General features: G+C 59.6%; 1 protein-coding gene across 1 annotated transcript; it reads right to left on the bottom strand.

The window, feature by feature from the left end:
• Positions 1-3,321: 3,321 nt before the first annotated feature.
• SEM1 (SEM1 26S proteasome subunit) lies at positions 3,322-8,199 on the bottom strand. The gene is made up of 3 exons (XM_052000509.1): positions 8,067-8,199; positions 4,348-4,441; positions 3,322-3,638 (listed from the first exon to the last, which is right to left on the bottom strand). Exons 1-3 carry the CDS (start codon positions 8,140-8,142, stop codon positions 3,596-3,598), a joined length of 213 nt encoding a protein of 70 aa, XP_051856469.1. The 5' UTR covers positions 8,143-8,199; the 3' UTR covers positions 3,322-3,595.
• Positions 8,200-11,774: the final 3,575 nt, after the last annotated feature.

Consider the following 11,774-nt stretch of genomic DNA (forward strand, 5'->3'; position numbering starts at 1 on the left):
CCAGGGCACTTTCGCTTCCCTGCAGGGCACTTTCCCTTCCCTTCAGGGCCCTTTCCTTTTCCTTCCTAACTAGTCAGCCCTCTCCTCCCCAATTGCAAAGCCATGGCTGCCCCATTTCCCCCTTTTCTCAGGATGCCCAATTTCCATTTGTAGTGGGACATCTGAGAAACTCGATGATGCACATTAGAGTACACTAGGCGCTGGGAAAAACAAAGGCCCAGGTTGCGCCCCAAGTTTGAGAGAGTCTAAACATGACTCCCTGCTGGGAGCTTCCAGGACCCAGTCGGAACCGGGTGGTTCTTTGTGCTGAAGACAATCAGCGAGTTCATTATTGGGAGGCCCTTTGGAGATTCCGGTATTGTGTGGTGATGGGCTGAGGCAGATGGCTGCGCAGCCCCAGGAACTGTCCGGTACCGGCACTGACACCGGAACCACTGACACTGATACCAGAACCACTGATACCGGCACCAGCACCACCAACACCGGCACCAGCATCCGGGGAGGGTTTTCTTTCAGGAGAATGGTTGGCTATCGTGGGTGGGTGTGGGAAGGAGAGCGTCCTGCGACAGGAGGCTCCCTGGCTGGGAAGGTGGGACCTTCCAGCCGGCGGCAGCCCCCAAGTCTCAGGCATCCTAGTGACCTGATGCGTGGGAGAAGAGGGCTTCTGGCCCAAACCTTGCTCCGGAAGAGGTTCACAGCCTTTGAGGTCCCAGAGAGCTACAGGGTGGGCTCATACCCAGCTCCGGCACTCCCTGGGCCAATCCCTATCCTCTCACCTCCCCGAAGATACCTGGCCACTTCCTCCCCAGGCTCCCACCCCTGGCAGAGCGGTCCAGACTTGTGCCAGGAGGCGCCCACAGCCTGTGACGTTCACCCCCATGGCCAGGACCTCCGGGGGGGGGGGCTTTCTGGGGCCTGCGGCCGTGCTGGAACATCCCAGCACCAAAAGCATGGGTGTCCAGACCCTTGTGGCTGCTGCCGAGTGTGGCTGCGCAGCAGGATCGTGGCCCTGCTTGTAAATACCAGCCCCCACCAGCGTCCTGGGGGCCCAGGCAGGCCACTGCTCCCCCGGGCCCGGCCGGAAGAGCCAGAGAGCAGGGACGCGCCGTCCAGCTTCCGGTGAGGGGCTGTCATCAAATGCAAAGGCAGCTGCGGCTGGGCCCCGGGGAGCAAAAGTGACCTGGTGTGTTCCCCCGCGGGGCTGGCTCTTTGGAAGAAGGAAAGGAAGCAGACAGAGCTAAAGGAAAGCGGCCTTCAGCGCCTACTATGTGCCCCCACTGTGCTGAGTGCTCGATAAATATTCTCTCCCCCACTGATAAACGGCCAAAGGCTATGAAGGGGCCCTTTTCAGATGATGACATCAAAGCCATTTCCAGCCATGTGAAAAAATGCTCTAAATCACCACTGATGAGAGAGTAATACAACTCCGAGGGACCCCTCGCACCTCTTGGAGCCTAAGATGGCAGGAAAAGACCGTGAGCAACGTTGGAGGGGATGCGGGAGAGCCGGGACACTGACGCATCGGTGGTGGAACTGTGAAGGGATCCGGCCGTTCCGGAGCAGTTCAGGGCAAAGCCCAAAGGGCCATCAGGCTGGACCCTTGATCCTGCAGGCAGTGTCTCTCTTGGGTATCCCGAGGAGATCATAATGTTGGGCCATAGTCTCCTAGAGGTCACCCTCCCTCAGCTGCTCTGCCCCCAAACCCCAGGCTAGAATCATTCCCTCTTAATAAAAGTCAGTTATTAGAATATCAGTCACCTCTCCAGTACCTCCCTCCATTATGTTATTCTAAGCCCCTCCCCAGAGAGAGTCCCCATCCAGGTACCTCCTCCCATTACATCACTGATCTTGTGATTCTATAAAGAGTCTTCATGTAACAACACGGGGGACACTGAGAGGAGAACCCTACCCAGTTAATTGATTTACTCTCCAATAAATTAATAATTAAATTGTTCTCTAACCTCTATTCTGCCTCAGTTTCGCCGGCAGTACAATAAAAGAGGCAAAAGAAGGACCCACACACGCAAAAATGTCGGTGGGGCTCTTGTGGTGGCGAAGGGCTGGGGAACGAGCGGCTGCGGCTCCGCGGGGGAATGTGTCCCCGAGGTGCAGCTTTAAGCCACGACTTCCCGGTTAAGCTTGGGGGGACACCGGGCGTCTCTCGGCCATCAGACGCCAGCCACAGACACAACTTGTTTCCCCTTCCCGCCCTCCTTGTCCTGGGTACGAGAGCTCTCCGTTGTCACATGAAAGTTCTCCATTTTGCCTTTTGTATTTGCTCTGGGCTCGTCCCTGGCCGAGGGGGGCTGTTGGGTGGCAGTGCCAGGAAGGACCCACTGGCCGCCCCCCTCTGACCGCTCGGGTCTGGAGGAGCGGCTGCCGTCTTGTCACTGTGTCCGTTCCCACAGACTGGGCGCCAGGCTTTCAGAAGGGCTCCCGAGCACGGATCCCATCAGCTCCAGCCTCGGGGGAAGGGGGGCCCATGAGTCTATGCTGCCCCTGCCTCCCCCCCACTGGGGAGCTCCTTCCTGGATGGCCCTCTGGCCACCTTCCCTCCTGGGGCACCCCAGCTCCTGGCTCCATCACCCCACACCTGTGGAGGGCTTGGACAGACCAGCCCCACCCCGGCCCAGCAGGGGCAGCCACTGGGTCTGCGCAGTCCTCCCGCCAGGAAGTCCAGCAGGAAATGCTCCTCGGGGGCCGTGCCCGCCTGGGCGCCCCTGGCGCTGCTGCCTAACTGGGCCCGCTCCGAAGCTGCAGCTTTGGGCCCGTCGGCCCCGCGCCCCCCGTGTTTCCTGGCCTGGGACGAGCCCAGAGACCGAGGTACCCCAAAAGAAGGCCTTGTAGGTGAGGCTGCGGCGTGCTGGGTCCCGGAGAGGAGCGTTTCCTGGAACAGCCGAGGCGGTATCTAGTCCACCACCAGCGCGCTGGCCCCCGTCTTCCCCAAGTCCATCGTGGCCAGGTGGAGGGGCCTGCCCTTGGGGGTCTTTGGGGGGATGAGCCGAGCAAACCTCCCCTTTTGTCTCAATGTACGGAAGCAAGTGCCCCACATGCTTACGGGACAGGCAGGCGGCGTACCTCTTGGCCCACCCCCCAACCAGAGCATGGGGGGTCAGTGTGCGGCCGGCCCTGGCTGGAAGTGGGGGGGGGGGATCCTCAGCCTCTCGCTTCCCAGGGCAGAAGCGGCCTCTGCCCCAATCAGGACTGGCAGCGGGGCCGGGGCCAAGCCCATGTTTCGGGGCGCCCTCCCCTCTGCACCAGGCAGTGTCTCTCCCACCCCCAAGGCCGCGGACACAAAGAAAGAGGGACCAAAGCCAGCTCTGACATGGAAAACATCTTTAATAGGGCTCGGGCGGAGCTGGGGAAGGCTCGGGCGGAGCTGGGGAAGGCCCGGGATTCAGACAGAGGCTGCTCCTCCACCAGACAGACTTCTCTGGCCCCGGCCCCTGAGCAGACCCCCCCCTTCCCCACAAAGGACCACAGGCTGAGATCAAACCATTTATTGTCATCCGCCTCAGAGCCAGGCCCATCCCGGCCGGGCCCCTCTGGCCCCCCGGCCTCGGCCCCGCCTCCGTCTCCCCGGCCCCGGGCGCCGCTACGAGGTCTCCATCTTGTACCCGTGCTTCTCCAGCTCAGCTCTGGGTAAAAACCAAAAGGGCACCGTCAGTCACACACACTGGGGACCGGCCCCCAGCCCCCAGGCGGAGGGAGGCACCACAGAGCGCCGGGGCCCCACGGGCTCCTCCCCGGGCGACCGCGGCAAGGGAGCGGACGTGGGCGCCAACGCGGGCCCTGCTCACGACGCGGCCTCCGACGGGGGGACCCTCAGACCGGGGAAGGCTCCCAAGCTGCACCCCCACCCCGGAGTCCAGCTGGGATGGAGAAAAAGGGAATCTTTCCTTTGTGGAGAGGAGAGGGGAAGGAGGAAAAAGGAAAGGGATGGAGAGCAGGAAGCCCCGAGCGCGTGGCCAGACCTGAGGCCCCCCGTCCCCAGCCTGGTCACAAACCCTGGGCTGTCACAGCACCGGCATCAGGACACGGGGGGAAGAGGCCCCAGAATTCCTCGGGACCGCAGCGTCGGGCGACTCTGGGGCTCAGCCAGCGGCAATGACCGCCAGGAGGGCAGCCCCCGCTCACTGGGAGCCCCCACGTGCCGGGCCAAGAGCGCGACACCAAACCCAACCCTTCGGAGTCAGGGCAGCTCCTTCCCCCACCTCCCCAAGAGCCCCGGGGGAGCCTTGCAGGGAGCAGCAGCCTGACGAGAACCAGGGCCAGGGCCTGGGCTGCCTCTGATCTGGGGAAACCCACTCTCAGCGCGCCGCGGCTGACCCCGAGCCCCCGAATTACCGAAGCTGGTTGGAGAAGTCGTCCTCCACGTTGTCATCGTCCCAATTATCTTCCCAAACGTGCGCGTCCTCATCCTCGTCCAAGCCAGCCCAGTCTGAAAAGAGAAGCGGGTGAGGGCCGGGAGCCGCCAGCCCCGAGTCAGGCAGGCGGAGCGCGCGACCCCGCCCCAGGGCCCCCCCGCTCTGCGGAAAGCCCCCGGGGGGTCCTCGCCCGCTGGCCCAGAAGAGCCGCCATGGCAGGAACCCGAAGAACGGGGGGAGCAGAGACAAGAAAGGGGAGCCGCGGCTGCTCGGCCGTCTAGAGGCCCCCCAGCCGCTTCCGATTCCCGAGCACTCTTGGGAAGCAGGTGCATTACTGTGCCACTTTACAGATGGGAGCACCGAGGCCCGGAGATGCCCGGGGTCCCACGGTCCGCGAACATTATCCCAACCCCAAGCTGACTGAGCTCGAACTAACCCAACCTGGATTCTCAACCACGGTGGGCGCTGGAGGAAGGGGCGGCCACGCTGCTCCAGGGACCACCAGCCACCCTGGGAGGCTTCGGGCACTGGCCAAGCAGGAGCCGGGGGACCATCTTCGGGGCCCAGGAAGGAGGAGGAGGAGGGCACTACCGGACTGAGGCAGAACCCAAGCTGAGAGCAGGTGCTGCCCTGGGCCGAGGAGGGGGTGGCCACCCACTGGGGCAACATGGAAGCGGGGGGAGGGGGCGGGAGATACGGCCTGAGCCTCCCCGAGGGTGGGAGATCCTCCCGGATCTGCTCCCCATCCCAATGCCCCCAGGAACAGGAGCCCTGCGGTCTCCACCATCTGAAGGAGCGGAGCTCGGGCCCCTTCCCCACACAGATCTACTCTGCCCGGTCCCGGCTTCCTCCTCTCTCTCTCCCTCAGCCACGGATCTGGACGCGCTGCCTGAGTTTACTCAACTTTTTTTCTGTCTTAAAAAAAGCATTAAAAAAAGAGACCGGAGGGATCCGAGGGAAAATGTACCCAACATATGGACAAAAGCAGGCAATGAAAAGCCGTTTAAAAAATAAACTTTACACATAAAACTTAACTAAGAACAGACCTGGGCACATGGCTGCAGCCTCAGCGAGGTCCCGGAGCCCTTTCAAGCGCTTCACAAGTCCCGAGGTAGAAGGATTCCCTACTAAGCCATGAATCAAAGCGCGGGCCAAGGTACCGGGCGGGAAGTCGGGGCTGGGAGCCTGACTGACAGGCAGAGAAAAGCCCCGGGGACGGCTTCCTGCCCGCGCCGGCCTGGGCCCTCAGAAGGCCGAGCCGCCTGGACAAGCCTCCTCCCGAGTCCGGGCAGAGCCGCAGAGCCCGTCCCGGAGCCGGAGGCGCCAGCTCAGCTCTTTGTCAGCGACTCAAGTCCCTCACCCGGACCGAGATCCCCATCTGTTTACTATTAGTCTCCCCAAACTTCCTGGCCCCGCGCAGACCTCCCCAGAGGCTGCCCACCGCGGGGCCTCCTTCCCACAGTAGGAAAGACAAACAAACAAAAACGCAACCCAAGCTTCCAACTCCGCTCCCGGAGGGGCTCAGGCCGCCCTTCCGGACCCCATCCGCATCCTCCTCCGAGCCCTCACTTCCAGCACAGGAGGACCAGGGAGAGCTGCCCACCACAGGCGGACTGGCCCGGGCAGGGGTCCCGGGCACACTGTCCCCACGCTCATCTGAGCTGTCTCTGCTGTCCCTCTGTCCACAGGAATGTCCTATTCTGTCCCTCTGTCCGCAGGAATCTGTCCCATCTCCACTGTCCCTCTGTCCGCAGGAATCTGTCCTATTCTGTCCCTCTGTCCGCAGGGATCTGTCTCTCTGTCCGCAGGGATCTGTCCCTCTGTCTGTAGGGGATCTGTCCCTCTGTCTGCAGGGATCTGTCCCTCTGTCTGTAGGGGATCTGTCCCTCTGTCTGTAGGGGATCTGTCCCTCTGTCCCCTGGGATCTGTCCCTCTGTCCGCAGGGATCTATCCCTCTGTCTGCAGGGATCTGTCCCTCTGTCTGTAGGGAATCTGTCCCTCTGTCTGCAGGGATCTGTCCCTCTGTCTGTAGGGGATCTGTCCCTCTGTAGGGGATCTGTCCCTCTGTCTGCAGGGATCTGTCCTATTCTGTCCGCAGGGATCTGTCCTATTCTGTCCCTCTGTCTGTAGGGGATCTGTCCCTCTGTCCGCAGGGATCTGTCCCTCTGTCTGTAGGGGATCTGTCCCTCTGTCTGCAGGGATCTGTCCCTCTGTCCCCCGGGGATCTGTCTCTCTGTCCGCAGGGATTCGTCCTATTCTGTCCCTCTGTCCCCCGATCTGTCCCTCTGTCCCCGGGATCCGTCCCTCTGTCCGCAGGGATCTGTCCCTCTGTCCCCCGATCTGTCTCTCTGTCCGCAGGGATCCATCCTATTCTGTCCCTCTGTCCGTAGGGGATCTGTCTCTCTGTCCGCAGGGATCCATCCTATTCTGTCCCTCTGTCCGTAGGGGATCTGTCTCTCTGTCCGCAGGGATCCGTCCTATTCTGTCCCTCTGTCCCCCGGGATCCGTCCCTGCATTTAAGAAGCGGCTGGGAGACACGGGGGGCGCCCGCCCAGCAGGGGCCTCGGTCTCCCTCGGGCACAGGAGGCCCCTGCCCAGCACTGGCTACGAGCCCGTCCTCGGGATGAGGGAGACTTTCCCGGGCCCTCCCCTGGGGAGAGCCCGACACGGGAGCACAGCTGGGCCCCCGGAGCTCCTTGGCGCGTTCCCGCCGCCAGACCGGCAGCTTCCTGAGGACAGGGACTGGGCCCGGCCACAGGGGGCGCTGGCTGGGGGCGGGTCGGTGGGCCGGGGTCAGAATCTGGAAGGATCAGCACTGACAGAGCGCCTACTGTGTGCTGCGCTTGGGCTGGGGGGAGGGGGAGAAGCTGCCGCTTCTTACACTCGCTCTCTCCGCTGTGCGCATGTGCACGAACAAATGTCCCGCACTTACTGCAGCTGTTCTGTCAGCGCCCAGCATTTATTAATAAATGCTAACTGAGTAACAAAGAACAAGGGCGAGGTCGCCAAGTCCGGCCGGGCCTTTTAGTCCCAATCTTTTAAGAGGATTTGCTGGAAATCAGGGCCTGCCCCCTCCGCCCCTCCACCAGCCAACAATTCTGGCTTTGGTCTGACTGAATCCTGTTCTTCACCAGAGAAGTGGTGGGAGAAGCTGCCATTAGCCCCATTTTACAGATGGGGAAAGCAAGGCCGGCAGAGGAGCCGTCCCCGTCAGTATTTGAGGGTGAATTTCCAAGGAAGACCCCGCCGCTCCTTTCTCCGGGGTTAGCTCCCTCCCCAGGAAGCTCCCCGACCTCGCCTACATCCGGGGCTCAACTCCCCCTTAGTCAGAGTTCAGGGCTCCCTCCCCAGGAAGTCGCCCCTCGCCCCCACTCGCAGCCACCTCATCCCCCCGCGGGCCCGCCCCCCTTCCCCGCCCCCTTCAGGTTCCCCTAACCCCGTGAGTCAGGCCCCGCCCCGTCCTCCCGCCCCCGCGCTCCGGCCCCGGCCGTGGCCTCCCCCACAAGACCCCCTGCCCACAAAGTCCCCCCCCCCCGCCCGGCGCCCCCCCGCATACAGCAGGCGCCTAATCCGTGGGGAAGGAGAGCAGGGTCTATACTTGCCCCCAAGAGAGTTTGGCGAGTGTACAGGCCCACGGAGCCGATAGCCCCGCGGGACGGCCACGTGGCGGGGGTCAGGGGTCAGAGCCAGCCCTCTCACCTTCGGCCGGGAATTCCTCGAATTCGTCGTCCTCCTCCAGGAGCCCCAGATCCACCGGCTGCTTCTTTTCCGACATGATGGCCACCTCCGCCGCCACTGCCGCCGCCACGGCCACTGCGCCTGCGCCGCGCGTGGCAGGCCGGGAGCGGAAGGCGGAGCTTCGTCGAGGACGCGGCGACACTGCGCAGGCGCACGCACGAGCCGACCTGCGCGAAGAACGCGAGGCGAGGGCAGAGTCCGAGTGGGTGGAAGGAGAGTGAAACGCCTTCCCGGCATCCCTGGCGCGGGCCGCCCGGGCCTCAGGGAGAACGCGCCGCGTGTGACGTCATGCAGTGAATTGCAGTTTAGGCCGGGAGGCGGCTCCTGTAAAGCTGCGCTTGGCCGCGCGCGTGCGCATACGTAGTTCAGCCCCACTTCTCCGCCTCCGGGAAGCCCGCTGTGATTATCCCGGGGTAAGCGCTCTGTGGGGGCTGGGCCGAGTCCCACTTGTTGTGGGCGGCAGTCTGGTCTGCCCCCGGAGGTTTGCAAAGCCCCTTCCGCGCTTCTTCACAGTGTCCCTGGAGAGCGCGGTGACTGTAATAGCCGCTATCCCGGGGAAACTGAGGCACAAGGACGGGAAGGATTTCCCGGGTCACCCGCGGGGCAGGCGGAGGCTGGGTTGGAGCCCACGTTCAGGGCCCCCTGGGCCACCCGCGTCGGGATCTCGGGTCCGGGGCCAGGCCCACGGGGGAACCCGCCGTGGCTGTTACAAAGTAGCAGGGGCTGGTTACAAAGTAACTCGAGGTTGGTTTCAGAGTAACCAGCAGCCTCCCCCCGCCTGGGCCACCAGGAAGGGCTCTTGGAGAGGCGCTCTCCCACACGTGGGGCTACTCCGCAAGTCCCCGAAACTCCCTCCCCGCGCGCTGCTGCCCGCTTCCTTGGCAAGAAAGGGGGGCTGCCTGGAGTGAGGGGGGCCCTCCCCGGTCCGGAGCAGGCCTTGGCCGCTCGCCAGGAGTCGTCCAAAGGCGAGAACGGGAAGGGCCGCGCGGGGGAGGGGGCGGGGGTGGATGGAAGCGTAGATGAGTGGAGAGGCAGATGCACGGTCGTCCCTTCTAAATTATCCCCACGATTTAAACTGTCTTTTGACTATGTTTTTCATTCTTGACATCCTCAAACTGCCTAGACATCTCTTCTGTAACTGAAAAAGTCTTCGTTTCACTTAAAAAACACCAATGGACACAAACGGAGGACGATTGAGCTAATTATGGTGGTTGGGGCTTCAGAATCGGTGTATAAAGGGGCTGCTCCCTGAGCTGCTTCGGGGTTTTAGGGGAGCCGAAAGCTGTGCTCCTCCGAACCAAGAAGCTGAGGGAGTGGAAGAAAGGGGCTTTCTGCTCGTGCATCTCCCTCCCCAGGAGGAGGTCCGGCTTACAGCGTTCACATCCATCCCCAGCAAGCAGCGGAGACACAACCTGGGCGGTGGGAGGCAGTGACAGTGACAAGCTGCCTCCCTCTCCAGCCCCCACGTATGTGCACATGCATACACATGTGTGCAGCACAGACCGGTACACACGGCAAGACTTGCCAGTGTCGCAGGGGATCCTTGGCCTGCTGCCATTTCCAGGACTCTGGGTTATCTCCCAATTTGGGCGCTGCTTGCATGAGGTGTTTGTTTCTCCCCTCCCCCTGCCCCCAGTGTGTGGGACCCTGCTCCTGAGGGGCTCCCTGCTGTTGGGTCACATGTGCAGACGAGGAGGTGCCCATCACCGGAGGGTGGGTGGTCCACCTGGCCTATAAGTCACCAGGGGCAGACAGAGCACAAGAAGACTTGAATTCAGATTTGGCAGCTGGCAGTTAGTAGCTGTGTGGCTCTGAAACTTTTGATGTTCTTCAATCCTTTCAGTCACATCCTACTCTCTAGGAGCATTTGCAGTCTTCTTGGCAAAGACGCTGGAATGGTTTGCCTTTTCCTTCTGCAGCTCATTTTACAGATGAGGAAACTGAGGCAAACAGAATAAAATGGCTTGCCCAGGGTCACCCAGGTAGGAAGTGTTTGAGTCAAATTTGAACTCGGGTCCTTCTGCCTCCAGGCCCAGTGCTCTGTGCACTATGGTACCCCCTTGCTGCCCTCTGACCCTCTCTCTAGCAAGTCACTGAACATCTGGCGGCACAGTTTCCTCCTCTTTAAAATGGGTGTAGTGACAGCATCTACTCCCCGGGATTGTTGAGAAGATCAAATGAGATCAGGTGTGTAAAGCTTTGCAAACTGCCCCCTTACAGGCCTGCTTTCTACTGAGCCTCAAACTCAAGACACCCCATTGGGAGAAACAATACACGCATACCTCGAATGTGCAGAAGCTTTGGGGACTCTGAAGAGAAGGAAACGGGCAAATCTGAACACGTACAAGGGGCCCGGAAGGAGTTGTCCGGGAGGAACTCGAGCCTGGGCTGTAGAACACTGGCCCTGGCAACAGGAAGCAGGAACCAAAGACCAGGATCCTGTTAATTTCCAAAAAAAAAGCAGAGACCATTTCCACTTAAAAGCCCTTGACTTTGGTTTCTCAAACCCCAATCCCAGCTCTGTGATGTTGCCTTTATTTTTTATTTTAGCTCCCATCAGGATGAATGATGAGCAAGAAGGCCGTTCCAGAAGGATCCAGGGCTCTGCCATTTTTTATCCCCATTTAACTTTCACAATTTGCAAATAGACTCATAAATCTGAGGGCTTTGGTAGTTTTTCCCTTTGCCCAGTTTTCCCTGAGTACTTGGACTTCATCTGTACACCACTTGCTTAAAAGAGCAAGTCAGCAAGAGGAAGCATCCAGTGGTATCTCTTTATTGCTTTAATGCTCCACTGATACCTAGCTTATCCCCTCATTCTTTTTTAAAATTAGACTTCTCTCTCTTCGCTGTCTCCCCCCCAAACAAAACAAGTGTTTTGGTCCTGTCCCCAAATACGGCACTTAGACCATCGGGGCTCTGATTCCCTCCTCCCCAGAGGTGGGCCGTGCATTTCAACCTGGGCCTTCGGTCATTGTCGGGGGATTTTGGGTTCTTAAGGTCTTCGAGGTCACTTGTTTTCACACTGTTCCTGTGGTGGTGCTGTGTCATTCTCTTGGTTCTGACCACTTCCCTCTGCATCAGTTCCGAGAGGTCTTCCAAAATTTCTCTGAAAACCATCCCCCCCATCACTTTTTAGAACACAATGATATTCAAATGATCATATTCCTAAATTATAATTTGTTCAGCTGTTCTCCACTGGATGGCCAGCCCTTCAGTTTCCAATTTTTTATAACAAAAAAGCCCTGCTAGTTTTATTTTTAAAATCTGTGACTCTTATGTCAAATAAGCGATCCTTATTCTAGTAGCGCAGGAAAAACTCAAGATATTTTAATTGTTACAATGAAAATAGCAATTGATTATCATTGTGACTATATAACATTCATTCTTTTCCCTGAAAAGTATTAAATGATGGCAAAACAAAATATTTGACTACTTATGTTACCTGATTCCAACCTACCTGTAATAACAGTGCCGGGAGAATTCTTTTTAAAGCACTGATCTCAATCCAGTTTCAGAGTCTTTAAAAGACCCAAATATTCATAACAGCACTCTTTGTGATAACAAAGAATTGGAAATAAAGCAGGTACCCATCAATTGCAGAATGGCTGAAGAAACTCTGGGATAGGAATGTAACAGAATATGCTCGTGTAGTATTAAATGGTGCAT

The sequence above is a fragment of the Antechinus flavipes genome, chromosome 5 (assembly GCF_016432865.1).
Source record: "Antechinus flavipes isolate AdamAnt ecotype Samford, QLD, Australia chromosome 5, AdamAnt_v2, whole genome shotgun sequence".
NCBI classification, from domain to species: domain Eukaryota; kingdom Metazoa; phylum Chordata; class Mammalia; order Dasyuromorphia; family Dasyuridae; genus Antechinus; species Antechinus flavipes.

Excerpts from the sequence above, each read along its gene's own strand:
- SEM1 (XM_052000509.1), bottom strand. The coding sequence starts at position 8,142 with ATGTCGGAAAAGAAGCAGCCGGTGGATCTGGGGCTCCTGGAGGAGGAC. Across the intron at positions 4,442-8,066 it reads CGAGGAATTCCCGGCCGAAG|ACTGGGCTGGCTTGGACGAG; the intron begins GTGAGAGGGCTG and ends TTCTCTTTTCAG. Across the intron at positions 3,639-4,347 it reads GACTTCTCCAACCAGCTTCG|AGCTGAGCTGGAGAAGCACG; the intron begins GTAATTCGGGGG and ends GTTTTTACCCAG.